General features: G+C 40.6%; 1 protein-coding gene across 1 annotated transcript in view; it reads right to left on the bottom strand.

Annotated features, from left to right (window-relative positions):
• GOLM2 (golgi membrane protein 2) overlaps positions 1-20,179 on the bottom strand; it is a 102,224-nt gene extending 82,045 nt beyond the window's left edge. The window contains exon 1 of the mRNA XM_007467529.1: positions 19,853-20,179. Coding sequence (XP_007467591.1) covers positions 19,853-20,179 — 327 coding nt within the window. The remainder of the gene's footprint in view (positions 1-19,852) is intronic.
• Between the last annotated feature and the right edge of the window lie 291 nt (positions 20,180-20,470).

The following is a 20,470-nucleotide window of genomic DNA, read 5'->3' on the forward strand; positions in this document are numbered from 1 at the left end:
AAAACTCTTTCCCTTGACCTACATGCCACCACAGTATCCAGCTTTTTCTTCCTCTCTCTGGTTACTCTTTCTCAGTCATTTAAACCTGCTCCTCCTCTACTATACCCTTATATGCTGCAAAGCTCTGTGTTACATATTCATCATCTCACTCTGTAACCTGGACCATTCCTATGACTTCAACAACGAAAATCTTTTCCTAGCTTGTCCTCTCTACTGAGTTCCAGAAGTGTATTTTCAACTGCCTACTAGATATTTCATAGATTCCTCAAACTCGACTAACCTAAAATTGCACTGTTCTCAAACTAACTTCTAATCTAAGGTTCCTACCTTAGGTCATGGCACCACAACCAGTATCACCAGAATCACAGGATTCATCTTTGCCTCCCCATCACACATCAAATGTATTACAAAATTTTGTTAATTCTATTTCTCTCCATTTCTGTGCCTTAATGACCCAGTATTTCTCCATCAATGTACCACTGGCATTTGGTGTGAAACAGTCCTTCATTGTTAGGACTCCCTTCTGCAATACAGAACATCTAGCATTCCTGGCTCCACACCTAAATGCCATTAACACTCCCCAGTCATCAGTACTAACAAAAATGCCTCCTGAGGCTGGTATTGCCCAGGTTAAGAATTATACTGTGCTTACCTGAAGACTCCATTATCTCTCATCTGTACTACTAAAAAAATTCTTTAATAAAAATCTTATATTTATTTTCTCTACATCTACTTTTTCTCCCTTCTAATCAATTCTCTATTCTGCAGCCAGAGTAGTGTTTTAAGCTCAATTTGCTCAAGTAATTCCTCTACTTAAAATCCTTCAATGTTTCTGATCTTAGGAGAAAGCATTTAGTCTTTTGCCATTAAATATAATGTTAGCTGTGGGGTTTTGATAGACATCCCGGATGAATATGAGGAAGCTTCCTTCTATTCCTATTTTGCTGAGAGTTTTTATCATGAATGAGTGTTAAATTTTGTTAAATGCTCTCTCGGCAAGGATATCCAATCCCACTTCTATTTAACATTGTACTGGAGGTCCTAGCCAGTACAATAAGGCAAGGAAAAATAAAAAGCATCCAACTGGAAAGGGGGAAAAAACTGTCTATATTTGCAGATGACATGATCCTGTCCAGAAATAATTTTAAAGTATCTACCAAAAAAGCTACTACTAATGAGTTCTAATGGCTTTTTGTAGAATCCTTAGAATTCCTTAGATTCCATTAGTGCTAGAACTAATAAGTTCTAGTGCAGGGAAATGACCAATATATAGAAATTAATAGCACTTCTATACACCTGCAAAGAAGTGGAAAATGGAATAAAAGACACAATTCCATTTTTGATAGCATCAAATACATGAAATACTTGGGGATAAACATAATAAAATATGTGAGTCTGGAACACTGAAAATTATAAAATGTTGCTGCAAGAATTTACAGAAGACGTAAACATAGATATACCACGTTCATGGATTGGAAGATTCAATATGGTTAAGATTCAGTTCACTCCAAATTGATTTATAGACTTACTAAGGGTTGAGTTGTATCCTCCAAAAGATATGTTTGAGTCCTAACCCCCCCCCCAATACCTGTGAATGTGACCTTACTTAGAAATAGTGTCACTGGATTAGGGTAGGCTTTAATCCAATATGACCAGTATCCTTATTAGAAAAGAAAACAGAATTAGGGAAGAGAACACCATGTGTAGAGACAAAGACACACAGACGTTTTGGGAAGACAGCCATGGAAGATGGAAACAGAGACTGAAGTTATGCTGCCATAAGCCAAAGAACGCTTGCAGTTATCGGAAGCTAGAAGAATCTTCTCCTAGAGGCTCCAGTGACAGCATAGCCCTGCCAACACCTTAATTTTGGACTTCTACTCTCCAAAACTGTGAGATAATAAATTTCTATTATTTTAAGCTATCCAGTTTGTGGTAGTTGTTACAGCGGCCCTAGGCAATTAATACACATAGTGAATACTCAAGTTATTTGATTTGTCAGCAAGATAACTACTCTTATATAATAATATATAATTTTATATATTTTAAAACAATATAGATATAGATATATAATGTGTGGCAATATAGTTTATTGGAAAGGACTTCTGAAATCAAACAGACCTTTGAGTTTAGAATTCTGCCATTGTCTCACCTGCTTGTTTCTTCCACCATAAAATGAGAAGGATTAATGGAAATACATAAAAGCCTGTCCAGTACAGATTTTTTTTTTATAAATTTATTTATTTTTGGTTGTGTTGGGTCTTTGTTGCTGTGCGCGGGCTTTCTCTAGTTGCGGAGAGCAGGGGCTACTCTTCGTTGCGGTGTGCGGGCTTCTCATCGTGGTGGCTTTTCTTGTTGCAGAGCACAGGCTCTAGGCACGCGGGCTTCAGTACTTATGGTGCACGGGCTTAGTTGCTCCACAACATGTGGGATCTCCCCAGACCAGGGCTCGAACCCATGTCCCCTGCATTGGCAGGCGGATTCTTAACCACTGCACCACCAGGGAAGCCCTCCAGTACAGATTTTGACAGTTAATAATGTTAGTTTCTTTATTTCCTGGGTGCATTGGTAGAGTTAATCTTGAAGAAATTTGGTCTTTTTTTTTTTTTTTTTTTGGCCACGCCACGCAGCTTGCAGGATCTTAGTTCCCCAACCAGGGATGGAACCCGTGCCCCTTTCAGTGGAAGCATGTTGTCCTAACCACTGGACTGCAAGGGAATTCCCTGGTCTTGTGTTTAAAACCCTAATATATTAACTGACAAAAATATATTGATCACATAATGTACTCTGTACTACAAAGTTCTTAGAAACATGTCCCCACTTTTCTTTTTTTGGCTTCCTTTCTTATTTCCATATTTCTCTGCCTTTTCTTGTTCCCATGATAAGGGTCAGAGTAATCCTAGGAGGTTTCATGGAGATCATAAAACTAACTGATTCTTGAAAAATGTTGGCTAGGATTCAGTTATGCAGAAAAAACCTAAAAGAACATTCAAGGAGATTCCTTCCACCCACTGCATAGAGGAAAAGAAACAATTCATGTTCTATAATGTGGCAATGTAGTATATGTCCTCTGAAGCAACAGGGAGTACTTGTTTAACTGTGACTTCATAAGGCAAAAACTGTTTTTTTGTGAATGAAGACCTAAGGTTTCCGCATTTTGGCTTCTTACTTGGAAGAGAATTAACGCTCCCTTTGACTAAAGTTTTTGTCCATCTTGGCACAGGCAAGGCATGGAGTAATTTTAGTTTCTCACAGTGCTTCAATTTTCTCTTTCTGACTCTTAAAACTTTATCTAACTTTCTTGCTTTATTTTTTCCTGGCCAGGTAGCTCCTTTTGAACAGTGTTTCCTCAGAGATTTTGATCAGTTGCCTTCCATGACCCATTCTTCCTCTCTGCCAAACTATGTCCTTCCCCTAAGGATGACTTCAAAACTTATCTCTAGGAAGACTTTTCTATTTAATATGAAATAATTTATTTTCTCTTTACAATTTCAAACCTACATATCTAATTTAAATCAACTAGGGAAAAAAATTCTTCTCATTTGATGATTAACAAAGGCCTAATCCACTAACATTTTCCACTCTTAACTATCTTAAGAGCTTGACTATCTTTAGCATTTTGTACTGTCGATCTCTCTGGTCCCTCCTTCCTGAAACTTTTCTCTTTAGCTTCAATAACACCCATTTCCTCTCATCTGATCCCTCTCCCACTCAATGTTTATATACCCTGTGCTTCCATTTTTAACCCCAATTTCATTTCTTTATTTATATTTGAGCCTCTATTTGGGGTCAGTTCCTATGCTACATGCTGTGGATACAGCAGTGACCAAATGAACAAGAGACAGATACAGTATACCTATGGAGTTTACAATCTAGCAGGGAATATGAGGGGAGGTCCTAACATCACTTAAGGGGCTGGGGAAGACATTTCTGAGAGAGTTTTAGTTGAGTCCTAAAAAAGATTAGGCTTCAGTGAGGTAAAGAATTAGTGAGAGGTTTGAAGGAATAAGGAGCTTGGGAGAGATGAGAAGAGAGTTCTGAGTGTAGGGCACTGTGTTTCAAAGCACAGAATAGCGAAAAGCATGAAAAGTTTGAGGATCTGAAAATTCAGGATGTGGTGTGGAGGGAGCTAAAAGAATAATGATATTTGATACTGGACTGCAAGGCTGAAGTCATACTGTGAAAATATCTGTGAGCTATGTTAAAGGCAATAGGAAGCCATTGATTGGCTTTCCCACAGTTCTACTGCATGTTTTAATGTTTTAACAACTTAGTTCTTGTATAATTTACATACAGTAGACTGCATCTATTTAATGTATGCAATTTGATGACTTTTGATAACTTTATACATCTGTGTAACCACCACTACAATCAAGATATAGCACATTTTTACCACCCCCTCAAAGTTTCCTCTTGCCCCTTCGTCTTCCCTCCCTCCACCTCTGGCTTCAAGCAACAACTGTTCTATTTTCTACTATTATGGATTAGTTTGCTTTTTCTAGACAATTATATAAATGGAATCACAAGGATGTACTCTTTTACATTGGTCTTCTTTCACTCAGCATAATGTTTTGAGATTCATCTATGTTGCTGAGTGTATCAATAATTCATTCCTTTTTATTGTTGAGTAATATTCTCCTATATGAATTTATCACAATTTGTTTATCCATTCACCTGCTGATGAACACTTGGGTTTTTCCAGCTTTTGGTTTTTGTGAATATAGCAACTACGGGTATAAATGTATAAGTCTTCGTGTGGTCATATGTTTTCATTTCTCTTCGGCAAATACCTAGGAGTGAAATGGGTCATATTTATAACATAAATACTTAACTTTAAAGTTATACTTAACTTTATAAGGAACTGCTAAGTAGTTTGCTAAAGTGGTTGCACCATTTTATACTCCCACCAGCAGTATATGAGAGTTGTAGCTACTCTACGTCCACACTAACACTTGGTATTGTCAGTCTTTTTGTATTAGTCATTTTAATGGATATGTAGTGGTGTCTCATTGCAGCTTTAATTTGCATTTTCTTGATGACTAATTTTATTGAGAATCTTTTCATGTACTTATTTGCTATTCATAAATCTTTGATGAAATGTCTGTTCAAATTTCTTCTCATTTTAAAAAATTGGGTTGTCTTATTATTGAGTTGTGAAGGCTTTTTTCGGACACGCAGGCTCAGCGGCCATGGCTCATGGGCCCAGCCGCTCCGCAGCATGCGGGATCTTCCCGGACCGGGGCACAAACCCGTGTCCCCTGCATCGGCAGGTGGACTCTCAACCACTGCGCCACCAGGGAAGCCCATGTAAAGGCTTTTTATATACTCTGGTAAAATTTTTTCTTCCAGTTTTAGTGAGATATAATTGACATACAGCACTGTATAAGTTTAAGGTGTACAGCAAGATTTGACTTACATACATCATGAAATGATTATCACAATAAGTTAGTGAGTGTCCATCATCTCATATAGATATAAAATGAAAGAAATAGAAAAAAAATTTTTTTGTGATGAGAACTTAGTATTTACTCTCTTAACAATGTTCATATATATAACATAGAGCAGTGTTACTGATATTTATCATGTTATACATTACATCCCTAGTACATACTTATATTATAACTGGAAGTTTATTTTGATCTTTTGACCACCTTCATCCAATTTCCCCTCCCTCCACCCCCTCCCTCTGGTAACCACAAATCTGATTTCTTTTACTATGAGTTTGTTTGCTTGTTTTTGAAGTATAAATGACCTACAACACTGTGTTAGCTCCTGTTGCACAACATAGTGATGTGGCATTTCTATACATTTCAAAATGATCACCACAGTAAGTCTACTTACAATATGTCACCATGCAAAGATAACATAGCTATTTACTATATTTTCCACACTGTACATAACAATCTATATCTATGCACAGATATGATTAAGTTGCTGATCTCTTAAGTTCAAACGCATTTTAACAACCCTGCATTTTTACTCCCTGCCCCCACATTCACTGGTTTTGACACCATGTTTTACATCTTCTTCTTTTGTGTATCCCTTAAACTGCTTATTACAGATATATACGATTTTACTACTTTTGTCTTCTAACCTTCCTACTAGCTTCATACATGACTGATTTACTACCATTATGGTATATTTGCCTTTATAAAGAGACTTTTCCTTTTGTAATTTTCAGGTTTCTAGTGGTGGTCTTTTATTTTTCACTTAGAGAAGTCCCTTTAACACTTTTCTGTAAAGCTAGTTTGGTGGTACTGAACTCAAGGTTTCTTCTTGTCTGTAAAACTTCTGATCTCTTCATCAAATCTGAATGAAAGCCTTGCCAGAGAAAGTATTCTTGGTTGTACGTCTTTCCCTTTCATCACTTTAAATATATCGTGCCACTGCCTTCTGGCCTGCAGAGTTTCTGCTGAAAAGTCAGCTCTATGGGAGTTCCCTTGGATATTACTTGTTGCATTTCCCTTGCTGCTTTTATTTTATTTTTTAACATCTTTACTGGAATATCATTGCTTTACAGTGGTGTGAGTTTCTGCTTTATAACAAAGTGAATCAGCTATACATATACATATATCCCCATATCTCTTCCTTCTTGCATCTCCATCCCTCCCACCCCTCTAGGTGGTCACAAAGCACCGAGCTGATCTCCCTGTGCTATGTGGCTGCTTCCCACTGGCTATCTATTTTACATTTGGTAGTGTATCTATGTCCATGCCTCTCTCTCACTTTGTCCCAGTTTACCCTTCCCCCTCCCCGTGTCCTCAAGTCCATCCTCTAGTAGGTCTGCATCTTTATTCCTGTCCTGCCCCTAGGTTCTTCATGACCTTTTTTGGGTTTTTTTAGCATCTTTATTGAAGTGTAATTGCTTTACAATGGTGTGTTAGTTTCTGCTTTACAACAAAGTGAATCAGCTATACATATACATATATCCCCATATTCCCTCCCTCTTTTGTTTTTCTATTCTTTTTTTTTTAACACCTTTATTGGAGTATAATTGCTTTACAATGGTGTGTTAGTTTCTGCTTTACAACAAAGTGAATCAGCTATACATATACATATATCCCCATATCTCCTCCCTCTTGCATCTCCCTCCCACCCTCCCTATCCTACCCCTTTAGGTAGTCACAAAGCACAGAGCTGATCTCCCTGTGCTATGCAGCTGTTTCCCACTAGCTATCTATTTTACATTTGGTAGTGTATATATGTCACTGCTACTCTCTCACTTCATCCCATCTCATCCTTCCCCCCACCCCATGTCCTCAAGTCCATTCTCTACGTCTCCGTCTTCATTCCTGCCCTGCCCCTAGGTTCATCAGAACCATTTTTTTTTTAGATTCCATATATGTGCGTTAGCATACAGTATTTGTTTTTCTCTTTCTGACTTATTTCACTCTGTATGACAGACTCTAGGTCCATCCACCTCACTACAAATAACTCAATTTTGTTTTTTTATGGCTGAGCAATATTCCATTGTATATATGTGCCACATCTTCTTTATCCATTCATCTGTCGATGGACACTTAGGTTGCTTCCATGCCCTGAATATTGTAAATACTGCTGCAATGAATATTGAACCACTGATCTTTTTATTCTCTCTGTAGTCTTGCCTTTTTTAGGATATCATATGGTTGGAATCATATAGTATGCATCCTTTAAGATTGGCTTCTTTCACTTAGTAATGTGCATTTAAGTTTCATTTCTTTTTAATTGATTAATATTCTTCCATTGTCTAAATGTACCGTGGTTTATTTATCCATTTACCTACTTAAGGACATCTTGTTTGCTTCGAAGTTGTGGCAATTATGAGTGAAATGATATAAATGTATGTGTGCAGGTTTTTGTCTGGGCATAAGTTTTCAACTCCTCTTGGTAAATAGCAAGGAACACGATTGCTGGGATGGTACGATGGTACAAATGTAAGAAACCCCCAAACTGTCTTCCAAAGTATCTGTACCATTTTGGATTTCCAGCAGTAATGAATGAGAGTTCCTGTTGCTCCATGTCCTCAACAGCATTTGGTGTTATCAGTGTTCCAGATTTTGGCCATTCTAATAGGTATGTAGTGGTATCTCATTGTTGTTTTAATTTGCGTTTCCTGATGACATGTGATATGGAGCATCTTTTCATATGCTTATTTGTCATCTGTGTATCTTTTTTAATAAGATGTCTGTTAAGCTCCTTGGCCCATTTTTAAATTGATAGCTGTGCTTTTTACAGATGTATCTCTATAGCCCCATACATTGCACTCTTCTACCCATACCCTATGACTTTACTTATATTGAAATTACATGTTGTCTTCTCTCACGCTAGGCCATGAGCTACTTAAGGGCAGGAACTGTGGCTGATTAATCTTTTTATTTTCAGCATGCCTCCCAGCTCCTGGTATGTCTGGGTGTTCAGGAAAGCTTTGTTGGACAGAACTGAACTCAGGCCAGTTGTGAGGTGTACTGTATCCTTGGTGACATGGGTGGGTGGGAAAGGCTGGAATGTATGATTACATTTCAACACCAATTCTCTGACGCTGACTGGGTTGATTCAGTTCTGACACTAACAACCCAACTACCCAGAGTTAACACAGTCCCACAGGATTACCCCTTCCCATATCAGACTCCGGCCACAATTTTCAGGTATCTCCAAGAAACCCACATTTCTGCCTGGCTGTCTACAAATTGGGGGATTTGCATGATCTCCTCAGGTTCGGAAATATTTTACAATACCTCACAGAACTCAAGAAAAGCAGTAAACTTGTGATTGCCCTTTTATTATAGAGGATCCAAATGAACAGCCAGATGAAGAGGTATGTAGGGCAACAGCATGGGGGAGAAGAGGGTGCAAGAGCATCCATCCCTGTGGAGTCAGGGTGCCCTCCAGTACATCAATATATTCATCAATGAGGAACCTCCCTGAACTTCACTGTTCAGAGTTTTTAATTGAGGTTTCACTGCATAAGCATTATTATTTTTAAAAATTTATTTTTTTATACAGCAGGTTCTTATTAGTCACCCATTTTATACACATCAGTGTATACATGTCAATCCCAATCTCCCAATTCAACACCCCCACACCCCCGCCGCTTTCCCCCCTTGGTGTCCATACATTTTTTCTCTACATCTGTGTCTCAATTTCTGCCCTGCAAACCAGTTCAGCTGTACCATTTTCTAGTTTCCACATATATATGTTAATATACGATATTTGTTTTTCTCTTTCTGACTTCTCTCTGTATGACAGTCTCTAGATGCATCCACATCTCTACAAATGACCCAATTTTGTTCCTTTTTATGGCTGAGTAATATTCCACTGTATATATGTACCACATCTTCTTTATCCATTCGTTTGTTGATGGGCATTTAGGTTGCTTCCAGGACCCGGCTATTGTAAATAGTGCTACAATGAATATTGGGGTGCATGTGTCTTTTTGAATTATGGTTTTCTCTGGGTATATGCCCAGTAGTGGGATTGCTGGGTCACATGGTAATTTTATTTTTAGTTTTGTTTGTTTGTTTGTTTGTTTTTTGCGGTACACGGGCCTCTCACTGTTGTGGCCTCTCCATTGTGGAGCACAGGCTCCAGATGCGCAGGCTCAGCGGCCATGGCTCACGGGCCCAGCCGCTCTGCGGCATGTTGGATCTTCCCGGACTGGGGCGTGAACCTGTGTCCCCTGCATTGGCAGGCGGACTCTCAACCACTGCACCACCAGGGAAGCCCTATTTTTAGTTTTTTAAGGAACCTCCATACCGATCTCCATAGTGGCTGTATCAGTTTACATTCCCACCAACAGTGCAAGAGGGTTCCCTTTTCTCCACACCCTCTCCAGCATTTATTGTTTGTAGATTTGTTGATGATGGCCATTCTGACTGGTGTGCCCCTTGCTGCTTTTAACATTCTTTATCTTTAATTTTTGCCACTTTAATTACAATGTGTCTTGGTGTAGTCCTCATTGGGTTGATCCTGTTTGGGACTCTCTGTGCTTACTGGACCTGGATGTCTGTTTCCTTTCCCAGGTTAGGGAAGTTTTCAGCTATAATGTCTTCAATTATGTTTTCTGTCCCTTTCTCTCTCTCTTCTCCTTCTGGGACCCACACAACGTGAATGTTAGTATGCTTGATGTTGTCTCAGAGGTCTCTTAAACTGCCCTCATTTCTTTTTTTTTCTTTTTTCTGTTCAGCTTCAGTAATTTCCACTATTCTGTCTTCCAGCTCACTGATCCATACCTCTGTATCATCTAATCTACTGTTGATTCCTTCCAGTGTATTTTTCATTTCAGTTATTGTATTCTTCATCTTTGTTTGGTTCTTTATATTTTCTAAGTCTTGCTAAAAACTTCAAACATCTGCTCATCCAATCTTCTCCCAAGTTCCTTAAACATCTTAACAATCATTACCTTGAATTCTCTGTTGGGTAGATTGCCTATCTCCACTTCACTTAACTCTTTTGGGGTTTTATCTTGTTCCTTCATTTGGAAGATATTCCTCTGTTGCCTCATTTTGTCTAATTTACTATTTTTATTTCTAAGTATCTGTTAAGTTGGTTTCATTTCCCAACCTCGGAAAAGTGGACTTTTGTAGATGTCCTATGCGTCCCAGCAGTACACTCCCCTCTGGTCACCAGAGCTATATGCTCTAGGGGTGCCCCCTATGTGGGCTACACGGACCCTTCTGTTGTGGTGGTCTGTCTACTGCAGGCTGTCTGGTAGGTGTAGCTGGCCCCCAGCCCTGCTGGCTACCAGGCTGTGCCTTGTGTGGAGGCTGCTGGCCACTGGTTGGTGAGGCTGGGTCACAGGCTACTAGCTGAGGGCCCTGGGGTCCTAGGACTAGTGTTGGCCTGCTGGTGGGTGGGGCCAGTTCCTGACACAGCTGGCTGCAGGGTCCGGGGTGTCCCAAAGCTGGTGCTGGCCCACTGGTGAGTGGGGCTGGATCCTGGGGTAGCTGGCTAAGGGGTCCAAGATGGTATCAGCCTGCTGGTGGCTGGGTTTGTGGCCCAGGGGGTGCCGGGGGCTAGTGCTGACTTGCTAGTGGGCTGAGCGGAGTTCCCGGGTCTCTGGTTGTAGGGCCTTGGTGGTCTAGGAGCTGGTGTTGGCCTGCTGGTGGGCAGGGCTGGGGCCAAGGGGGTATTAGGGCTGGTGCTGCCCTGTTGATGGGTGGGCTGGGTCCTGGTACAGGAGACTGCCTTGATACAATTCTTCTATCAGATAAATGTATCGTGAATATTTCTTCCAACCCATGACTTGCTTTTTCTTTCTTTCTTTTTTTAAATAGTGCCTTTTGAGGAGGAAAGTTTTTAATTTTGATAGTCACATTTATCTGTTTTTTTCTGTATGGTTCATGCTTTTTGCGCCCTCAAAATCCATGCCTATCCAAAGTCACAAATATTCTCCTGTGTTGTCTTCTAGAAGATTTATAGTTTCACCTTTTACATTTAGGTCCATGATTCATTTCAAGTTAATTTTGTATATGTTGTGAAGCGGCCCAACAGTATACAACACCACCACCCACCCCACCACCGTAAAGATATCCAGTTGCTTTAACATCTTTCGTTGAAATGTTTCCCCATTAAATTGTCTTGGCACTTTTGCCAAAAATCAATTGACCATATATCTGTGTGTCTATTTCTGCACTCTATTCTGTTCCAGTGATTTATATGCCTATTTTTTTTCAATAATTCCACACTGTCTTGATTACTATATCTTTATAATAAGTTGTGAAATCAGGGAGTACAAGTCCTCCTACTTTGTTCTTTTTAAAATTGTTTTGGCTATTCTAGGTTATTTGCACTTCCATATACATTTTAGAAACAGCTTGTCAGTTTCTACAAAAAAATAAAATAACTTTTAGAAGTCTGCCAGAGTTTTTATTGAATCTTATATTAGTTTTCTACAGCAGGGGTCCCCAACCCCCGGGGCACAGACCATTACTGGTCCACGGCCTGTTAGGAACCAGGCCACACAGCAGGTGAGCAGCGGGCGAGCAAGCAAAGCTTCATCTCCTGCTCCGCATCGCTCACATTACCGCCTGAACCATACCCCGCCCCCCTCCCGTCTGTGGAAAAACTGTCTTCCACGAATGCAGTCCCTAGTGCCAAAAAGGTTGGGGACCGCTGTTCTAGAGCCATTATAACAAAGTACCACAACCCCAGTGACTAAAACAACCAAAAATTTTCTCTCACAATTCTGGAGGCTAAAAGTCCAAAATTAAGTTGTCTGTAGGGCCATGCTTTCTATTTGAAGGCCCTAAAGGAGGATCCTTCCTTGCCTCTTTCTTAGCTTCTAGTAGTTGCTGACAATCCTTGGCATTCCTTACCTTATAAATGCATCACTCCAATCAAGGCCTCCATCTCCACATGGCCTTCTTCCCTGTATTTCTTTTCCCTGTATTTCTTTATGTATCCAAATTTCCTCTTCTTATAAGGACACAAGAAATTGGATTAGGGTCCACTCTAATCCAGTAACCCATAACACTTTGTATCAGCACTAAGGACTATCAAGAGATTATTGGAAAATTTTTAAAATATGGTCCTTCCTCAAGCAACTTAAGATTTTGTTGAGAAGACAAAGTCAACACCTAAGAAACTATTAGTGAAAAATGAAAAACAAAATAAATTAGTGTGGCTCAAACAATAAATGTTACTTGTGTACAAAGAAAAAAAAAAGCATACTCCAGGTCAGAAGTCCCAGAGGGCTTCATGGTCGAAGTACCAAAAGATTAGTATAACAGAGAAACAGAAAAGAGGCAAGAGATAAGAGTCATTAACAGGAACAAAGGTACAGAAACAAATTAACATGACACAGAAAGGCAGGTGGGGAGACAAAGGTAAGCAAAGCAACATGTCAGGAACACAGTTTGGGTCAGGAGACAGTGGGAGACAAAGGTAGATGGAGGCACTCCATGGAAGACCTTAAAGGTTAGACAGCAGAATTCTGATTTGACACAGTGAGTCATACAACTACTCTGAAAGTAAGGTTTGAGGAAGATCAGGTTTGCTTAAGGGGGAGAACTAACTGAAAGAAATAGAGTCCAGGGCAAGGAGGCTAGTTAGGAAGCTCCTGCTTCCTTTCCAATCAATTCTCTATTCTGCAACCAGAGTGATGCTTTTATAAACTCAATTTGATCAAGTAACTCCTCTGCACCTTCACTGAATATGAGATGCTGAAGGAATCAAAGATGACACCAAAATTTCTAACCTCCACCTTAATAATAGTTGCATAAGCTTTATAAAGACCAAGAAGGTAGGAAAGGGATATATAGTTTGGAGAGGAGGTATGAGTTTTGTATGGCTTATGAATAATTTGAGGTGGCAATTAAACAACAGCTAGAATTTGGCCAGATTATGATGGGGGAGGCAGAGGCAAAGGCAGGAATTTTCATGTGCAGCATATTAAAGAACTGTACAAGGCTGATCTTCAAATTACAGAGGGATAGGCAGGCTTCAGGGAGTCAGCTGAGACAAGTATTAGAGGAGTTAACTAAGCCTAATTAGAAGTGGACCAGGAAAGGTGGCAGGGGTGGAGTCAGACAACCAGGAGCAAAGGGTGAGGCAGGTTGGCTAGAGCTGGGACGGATGTTAAGCAGGAACCCGGACAGAATCCCATCCTGGAAAGAAGTTAGGACAGAAATAAGGAAGAGGTTGTGGAATAGTAATAGCTAACATAACACTTATTAAACATTTCTTTTTTTTTTTTTTTTACTATGTGGTAGGCATTGTTCTAAACATTTAAAAGAATTTATTCACTTAAACTTCACAAGAGTGAGAGAGCTAACTATTACTGTCCTTATTTTACAGATGCGGATCCAAGGCACAGAGAAGTTAAGTGATTTGCCCGGGGTTCTACACATAGCAAATGGCAGGCCAGGATTTGAGACCATGGTAACGAACATCTACTCTGTGCTAGGGTTTTTACATATACTTATTTGGTATGTGTATGAGTGTTGTGTACACACACAAACGCAATGAGGATTTTTTTGGAAAAAAAAAAAGTAATATGCTACCCACCCTCCTTTCTGGCACATGACCTTTCCCCTATTCAAGCAAAGGTACAATATATTACTGCCATCAAGGAGGATTATGGTTGTTAAAGGGAAAAAGAGGTCATTTACTGTTCAGCTTCAAACCTAAAAACTGACTTTTTTTTTCATCTGTAATAAAACAACAGTTTTGGGAAGGTCTTTTTCTACATTCTAACAGCTTCTTTTATTTATCAAGAGCTTGACTTGGCCCACCTGGATCACATAACTTTGGTACAAGATACAGGCAGGAAGAATTCAATTTAGGATAAGAGAAATAACCAACACCTAGGAAATAGAAGAAAGGGTCTTTCTCACAGAAAGAAGAAAGAAAAAGCAGTGTGTGTGTGTCACTGATTCCCCCTTGTTATGGGCTGAACTGTATTCCTCCAAAACCCATACACTGAAGTCTCAATGCCCAGTACCTCAGAATGAAACCTATTTGGAAATAAGGTCTTTAAAGAGGTAATTAAGTTAAAATGAGGCCATTAGGGTGGGACTGTAATCCAATACGACTGGTGTCCTTATAAGAAGAGGAAGAGACCCCCAGGGATGCAGGAGCACAGAAGGACAACCATGAGATGAAAAAGCAGCAAGAAGGTGGCCATCTGCAAGCCAAGGAGAGAGGCTCCAGAGGAAACCAACCTACTGGCACTTCAACCTTGGACTTCTAGACTCCATCAGAATTTATGTTACATCAGAACATAAATTTCTGTTGTTTTTAGCCAACCAGTCTGTAGTATTTTGTGCGGCAGCCGTAACCAACTAATACACCCCTCTAGGCTGAAACTCCTTAGGGAGGAAGGCAAAAAAATAAGGTAAATGCGGGGGGAACCCCAAAGAAGTGGAGCTTGTTTCTCACTTCCATGGACAATTTCAAGCTCCCTTAAAGAATTTCTGTGTTCTAACAGCCCAGAAAACAGACTGAAAATGGCAGGATAGAAAAATAAATTAGAAGATGTCCAATGTCACCTTTCCGATTCCTATGGAGCAGGGATTCCTAGATTCCCAAAGATAGCCTGACAGTTGCAACGAGTACACCTAGCACCTAGACTTTGGTCTCTAATACCATTTTCCAATAAAAGGAACTAGGGCTCCGTGGAGAAGGAGTCTAGGACTGGGGCAGGAAGTATATAAGATAAGCCAGAAGCATCTTGTAGTGCCAGAAAGTAGGGGTTTGTCACAATGATGGGGTATTATGTCAGAGGGATACAGGAGGCAAATGAAAGAGCTCCCAATGGCCAAAGTTGGAACGATTTGAGCAACAAAATAAAGTAGCACTGGATTATAACCTAAAGTATAAAATAAATATCCATGAATCCATATTGATATAAATAAATGACTGAATAAATAAATAAGGGAGAAGAGATAAAGGTCCAAGTAATTTATATGCAGAAGAATTCCAAGTAATTTATATAGATACTCTGCCCTTAAGGAGATAGAACATAACTCCCAATTCATTAAGTGCACATAGTAACTTCCTTCCAAAGAGTACAGTATGGAAAAGCAGAAAAAGAGAGTAACTTTACAGTGGAGAAACCTGACAAACACTACCTCAAGCCAGGTGATCAAGATTAACATCTAGTGATAAGTCATTTTGAGAGATGTTCCCTTGATACGATGAGTATGTCACTTTATCTCTGTGGTCTTCCTCCCCCAAACCATTACCTGAGTCTAATCCTGAGAAAAGCATCAAACAAATCCCAACTGAGGGACATTCTACAAAACACCTGACCAGTGATCCTCAAAACTTTCAATATCATAAAAAACAAAGTCTGAAAAAACTGTCACAACTAATAGAAGAATAAAGAGACATGACAACTAAATGTACTGTGGAACCCTGGATGGGATCCTGGAACAGAAAAAGGGCATTAGAGAAAAACTGAGAAAATCAAAATAAAGTATGGACTTGTTATTAATAATGTATCAATAGCGATTCATTAATTATGACAAATGCACCATATTAATTGACAAATGCACCTGATATTAATAACAGGGGAAATTAGGTGTGGGGTATGAGGAAACTGTTTGTACTATCTTTGCCATAATTCCATAGATCTAAAATGTTCTAAAATAACAGTTAAAAAAAAAAATGGTAGCCAGAGCAAGGACTGCCTTGCCAACACCCCCTCAAAACACATCATACCTAAGGCAACTAGCTCATCAGGGCAAAGCGAGTTTTGGTGTGGAACATCTATGGAGTGGAGGGGGGAAGGGTATATAGGGAGGTGATGCCACCATAAGATCCTGGTCTCCAAAAAACTGTGAAGCAAGTACCTAGTCAGGCGTCCAAACACCACTGTTGATACTTAAGATAAAGACCCTTGAGGAACCCCAAAATCACGTGCAGATTTGAGGTCACTGCCCACATTGCCCTGGGGACACATAAGATTTAACCTACATCTCAGAAACTATGGTGACAATGGAATATTAAGTCAGGATACCTTACTTAGGCTGCAGCTAAGGAACTCTCAACTTGACTGGCTTAAACAATATGGAAATTTTTTTATCTCACAAAACGAGTGCCAATACTCTATTGTAACACTCCACTCTGCCATCTTCAGTGCCTCAGCCATTCCTTAGCTAACTCTCCTGGCACTCCGGTTGCCTCAATTTCAGGTATCATGTGCAGAAGCAACAGTATCTGGCAGAAGAAACCATCTCTTCATTTTGAAGAGTACTGCTCAGGTACTCTGTAGAATGTCCCTGAATATGAGTTTGTCTGATGCTTTCTTATGATTAGACTGGAGATTTTTGATTTGGGGTAAGATAACCACAGAGGTGCAAGTATGACTCTTTTAAGGAGCAAGGAAACTTCCCTTCATGACTCACTAGCCAGCCCCTTCCTAAACTAATCACTGGGAATAATGAAATTACCAAAATCAGTTTAAACCAATCAGGACTTAGCCCTGAGTCACAGAGAAGGATATATACCAAACAAAGGGGGTATAAATGATTATTGAGGGGGCCAGCACCAGTGTGTACTATAGGTAAAAACCCTGAAAGGCAGAGCGAGCCTTTACTTTAAAGAGACTACATTAATGATTAAACATTAAAACAAGTCTATTTCAAAATGGAAGACACTTTTAATTGTCAAATTTACTTCAACACTATCACCACCCAAAGGGATTTTAGATCATTTATAGAAAATAAATCCCTCCTCTCAGCTACTGAAGGAGTAGCAGGAATAAAGGAAACACCTCTGAAAGACAAATTTCATCTATAGTTCATCTAGACCAAGACAACCCTTTCTATTAGCAACTCAAAGCCTCCTCATTAACCCCAGGAACATACACTCACAAGCTCTCCAACGAAGATGCTATAGCTAGTTCAAAATATAAAATTGACATGCAAAGAAGAGGTACAGATTTGTGAGCCAGCTGCATAGAATATTAGCCAAACAATAGTTAAGATACCTGGGGCAACATTTCCCAAACTAGTGTGCTTTGCTACATTCTTCTGTACCATGGTAACAAGTAGGCCATGAAAACAGTAGTCGGTGATCAAATTAACTGATAGAGACTAAGTTAAACAAAATTAAATAGGCTTCTTTACTAATACATTTCTCAGAGCCTTTATATGCTAGCAGGCATTATGAATTCCAAGAGGAGGATACACTGCTTATATTATTTAACATTTCCCTCCAAAAAGAAGGCTTTTCTCCTGACCATCTACAAACAATTTCTAGGACAGCATTCTGTTTTAACACCACCTTGAGAAATACTGCTGTAAGGGGAAAGCAAAGGCCCAAGAATAAAGTCCATTACTATTACGCTGTTGGAGAGGGGAAAAAAAATCCATCAAAGAATACAGTGAAGACGGCAGGAAGCAAAGCCGGAGAGTTCAATGATACAGAAGCAAGAAAGGAGATAGTTTCCAAAAAGCTACAGACAATCAATTACTGAGAAATTAAATAGAATGAGAATAAAAATGTTTTTTTGGATTTGACCAGGAAGACTGACACCTGTAACCTTCAAGAGAATAGCTTCAGAAAAGAGGAGGAAAGAAGGATGGCATACAGAATAAAAAAAATTAGGATGGGGATGAAAAAAGAAATAGATGAAACATTTATAGACCACCCATAACCGGAGTTTAGCAGTGAAAATTTAAAAAGGCATTGTTTGGGGCTTCCCTGGTGGCGCAGTGGTTGAGAGTCCGCCTGCCGATGCAGGGGACACAGGTTCGTGCTCAGTCCAGGAGGATCCCACATGTCGCGGAGCGGCTGGGCCCGTGAGCCACGGCCGCTAAGCCTGCGCGTCTGGAGCCTGTGCTCTGCAACGGGAAAGGCCACAACACTGAGAGGCCCGCGTACCGCAAAAAAAAAAAAAAAAGACATTGGTTGATTGGGAGAAGGGAGTACATGGAAGAATAAAAAAATTTTAGAACAGCGAACACCTACATATGGTTGAAGGTAAAAGTGAAAACCTACTGAAAGAAACTGATAATTACAGTCCAGCAGATGGAAGAAATGGAATCCTGAGTATAAATTACTAAAAAAGACTTATCTTTCTTTCCAGATTGGAGAGAATTTGAATAGTATGCCTAACCACTCCAAGACTGAAGACCTTGTTTTAATACTACAAAATTTCATGGATTTCTGCCTATTCCACCCAAGAGAATTTTTCAGTCTATAGAGTTGAGTATGTAGTATGTTTGTAAGTTTGCTGAGCTCTTGCTCCTCTCAGAAGCTGTCTCTGTTATGGTGAAGGTGTAGGTCATAGAAAAGCACTTACCTGAGGGCTTCAATCTTCATGAAATAAGAAACAAGGTAGAGGTTGGTGACAATAAGGAAGTTGGGAGCTCAGGAGATTTTAATTTATAATGACTTACTACAAATGATTTTAATATACAAAATAAAAACTTGTAATAGGAACACACACAAAAAAGTGTGAAGACTACCAAAAGAGGGTCCAGAAAGAAAGGCATCTACTTATCCCACCCAGAAATTTACTGTGGTAAATCAACAGAAGTTGCATAGGTCATAAGTTAATAACATAGTTCCCAATATGCTGGTGAGAACAAAGACTATTCAGCGGCAGGTCTAATTACAGTCTAGCTTTAAACTTTTAAAATTTAAACTTAGTATGGCCTTCCAACACCAACCCTAATAGTTAGGCATACAAAATTTCATTTTTATTTCCTTTCAAGATCAATGAGGACAATGACATGAGATTCTGTTGCTTAGAACTTATTTCTAGGTTCTACCTTTTCGGCTAATTTCACTAACCATTCAAACTGAGTACATAATTTTGGATTATCTATGTCCAAGTCACAAGTGGCTCATATATGGCTCCAGAGCACATCTATCATCACATTTTCATCACAAAAAAGGCAGTAATATCCAACTCTTTGCTTAATACATAGCCCTATAGAGATGTAAGAAAACTCAGACTGCTTTAAAAAATATATGGTGACCATCATAAGTAGAGGAGTTAGAGGAGGCCCCATTCTTTAAATAAATAAATTAATAATAATCAGTGTGCACGGAATAAAGAATAAGGTAACACACCAAATCCGGCAGCCTCCAGATTTGTGTATCTGTAAACGTAAGGCGGCCGACCACATAGGCCAGATGATTACTACTGCCAGCTCAGCAGCTGAGCTTGGAGAAGAGGCGGCATCCACACACAGGCCACTCTTGAGAACCAAAGCTTACAGCCAGTTTCATCTGGCAGGGACTGGAAAATGTGGCAGTGATTAAACCGGTTAAAGTCCGACAGAAATAGGGTTGTTAGCGGTAAGGGAAGCCTCCGAGGCTTCAATTCTGGAAGGCATAAGGCAGCCACGGCTGGGCGAACACCCCCACCGCGGAGCTGAAAAAAACTGGGGGTTGAGGGGAGAGGGCTCGTCCTTACCTTGTCATCCTCGCATCTTTTCCCGAGGCCCTCCCTGGCCTGCAGCCGGCTGCTGAGCCGGCCGTAATCGGCCTCTTTCTGGTCAATCTGTTTCTTGTGCGAGTCCACCAAGAGCAGCAGGTCCGAATTGCGCTTCTCCAGGCGCCCGCGAGCCACCTCGGTGCGCTGGACCTGGCCCTGCAGCTCGGCCACCTCCTCCTGAAGCAGGACGTGGCGGGAGGAGATTCTCCAGTAGTTGAAGGCGAGGACCGCGATCACCACCAGCAGGACCACCAACACGAAGGAGGGCAGGCGGCCGGCCCGCCTGTTCGCCCCGAAACCCACCATGGGGCCGAACCAGGCTGTACCCCGGTGCCTCGGCGCTGACGCCTGCAGGCAGACGCTCAGGCCGAGGTGGCTGAGTTGCCTGGGGAACACGGCCCCAGGGCCGGCTGAAGCCGGAGGCGGGCCGATTCGCCCGCCCGCGAGCCGGAGAAGGGGGCGGGGCCGCAAGCCGCAGGCCCCTCCCCGCCCCCCCCTTCAAATCCTGCCACAGCGCGTTCCACAGGCGCTGAACTAGACCCCGCACCAGCTGGGCGGAACCAGAACCCAGCTGCCCGAACCCCAGGTCCAACACTT

Source organism: Lipotes vexillifer, unplaced genomic scaffold (genome assembly GCF_000442215.2).
Source record: "Lipotes vexillifer unplaced genomic scaffold, Lipotes_vexillifer_v1.1 scaffold722, whole genome shotgun sequence".
In the NCBI taxonomy this organism is placed as follows: Eukaryota; Metazoa; Chordata; class Mammalia; order Artiodactyla; family Lipotidae; genus Lipotes; species Lipotes vexillifer.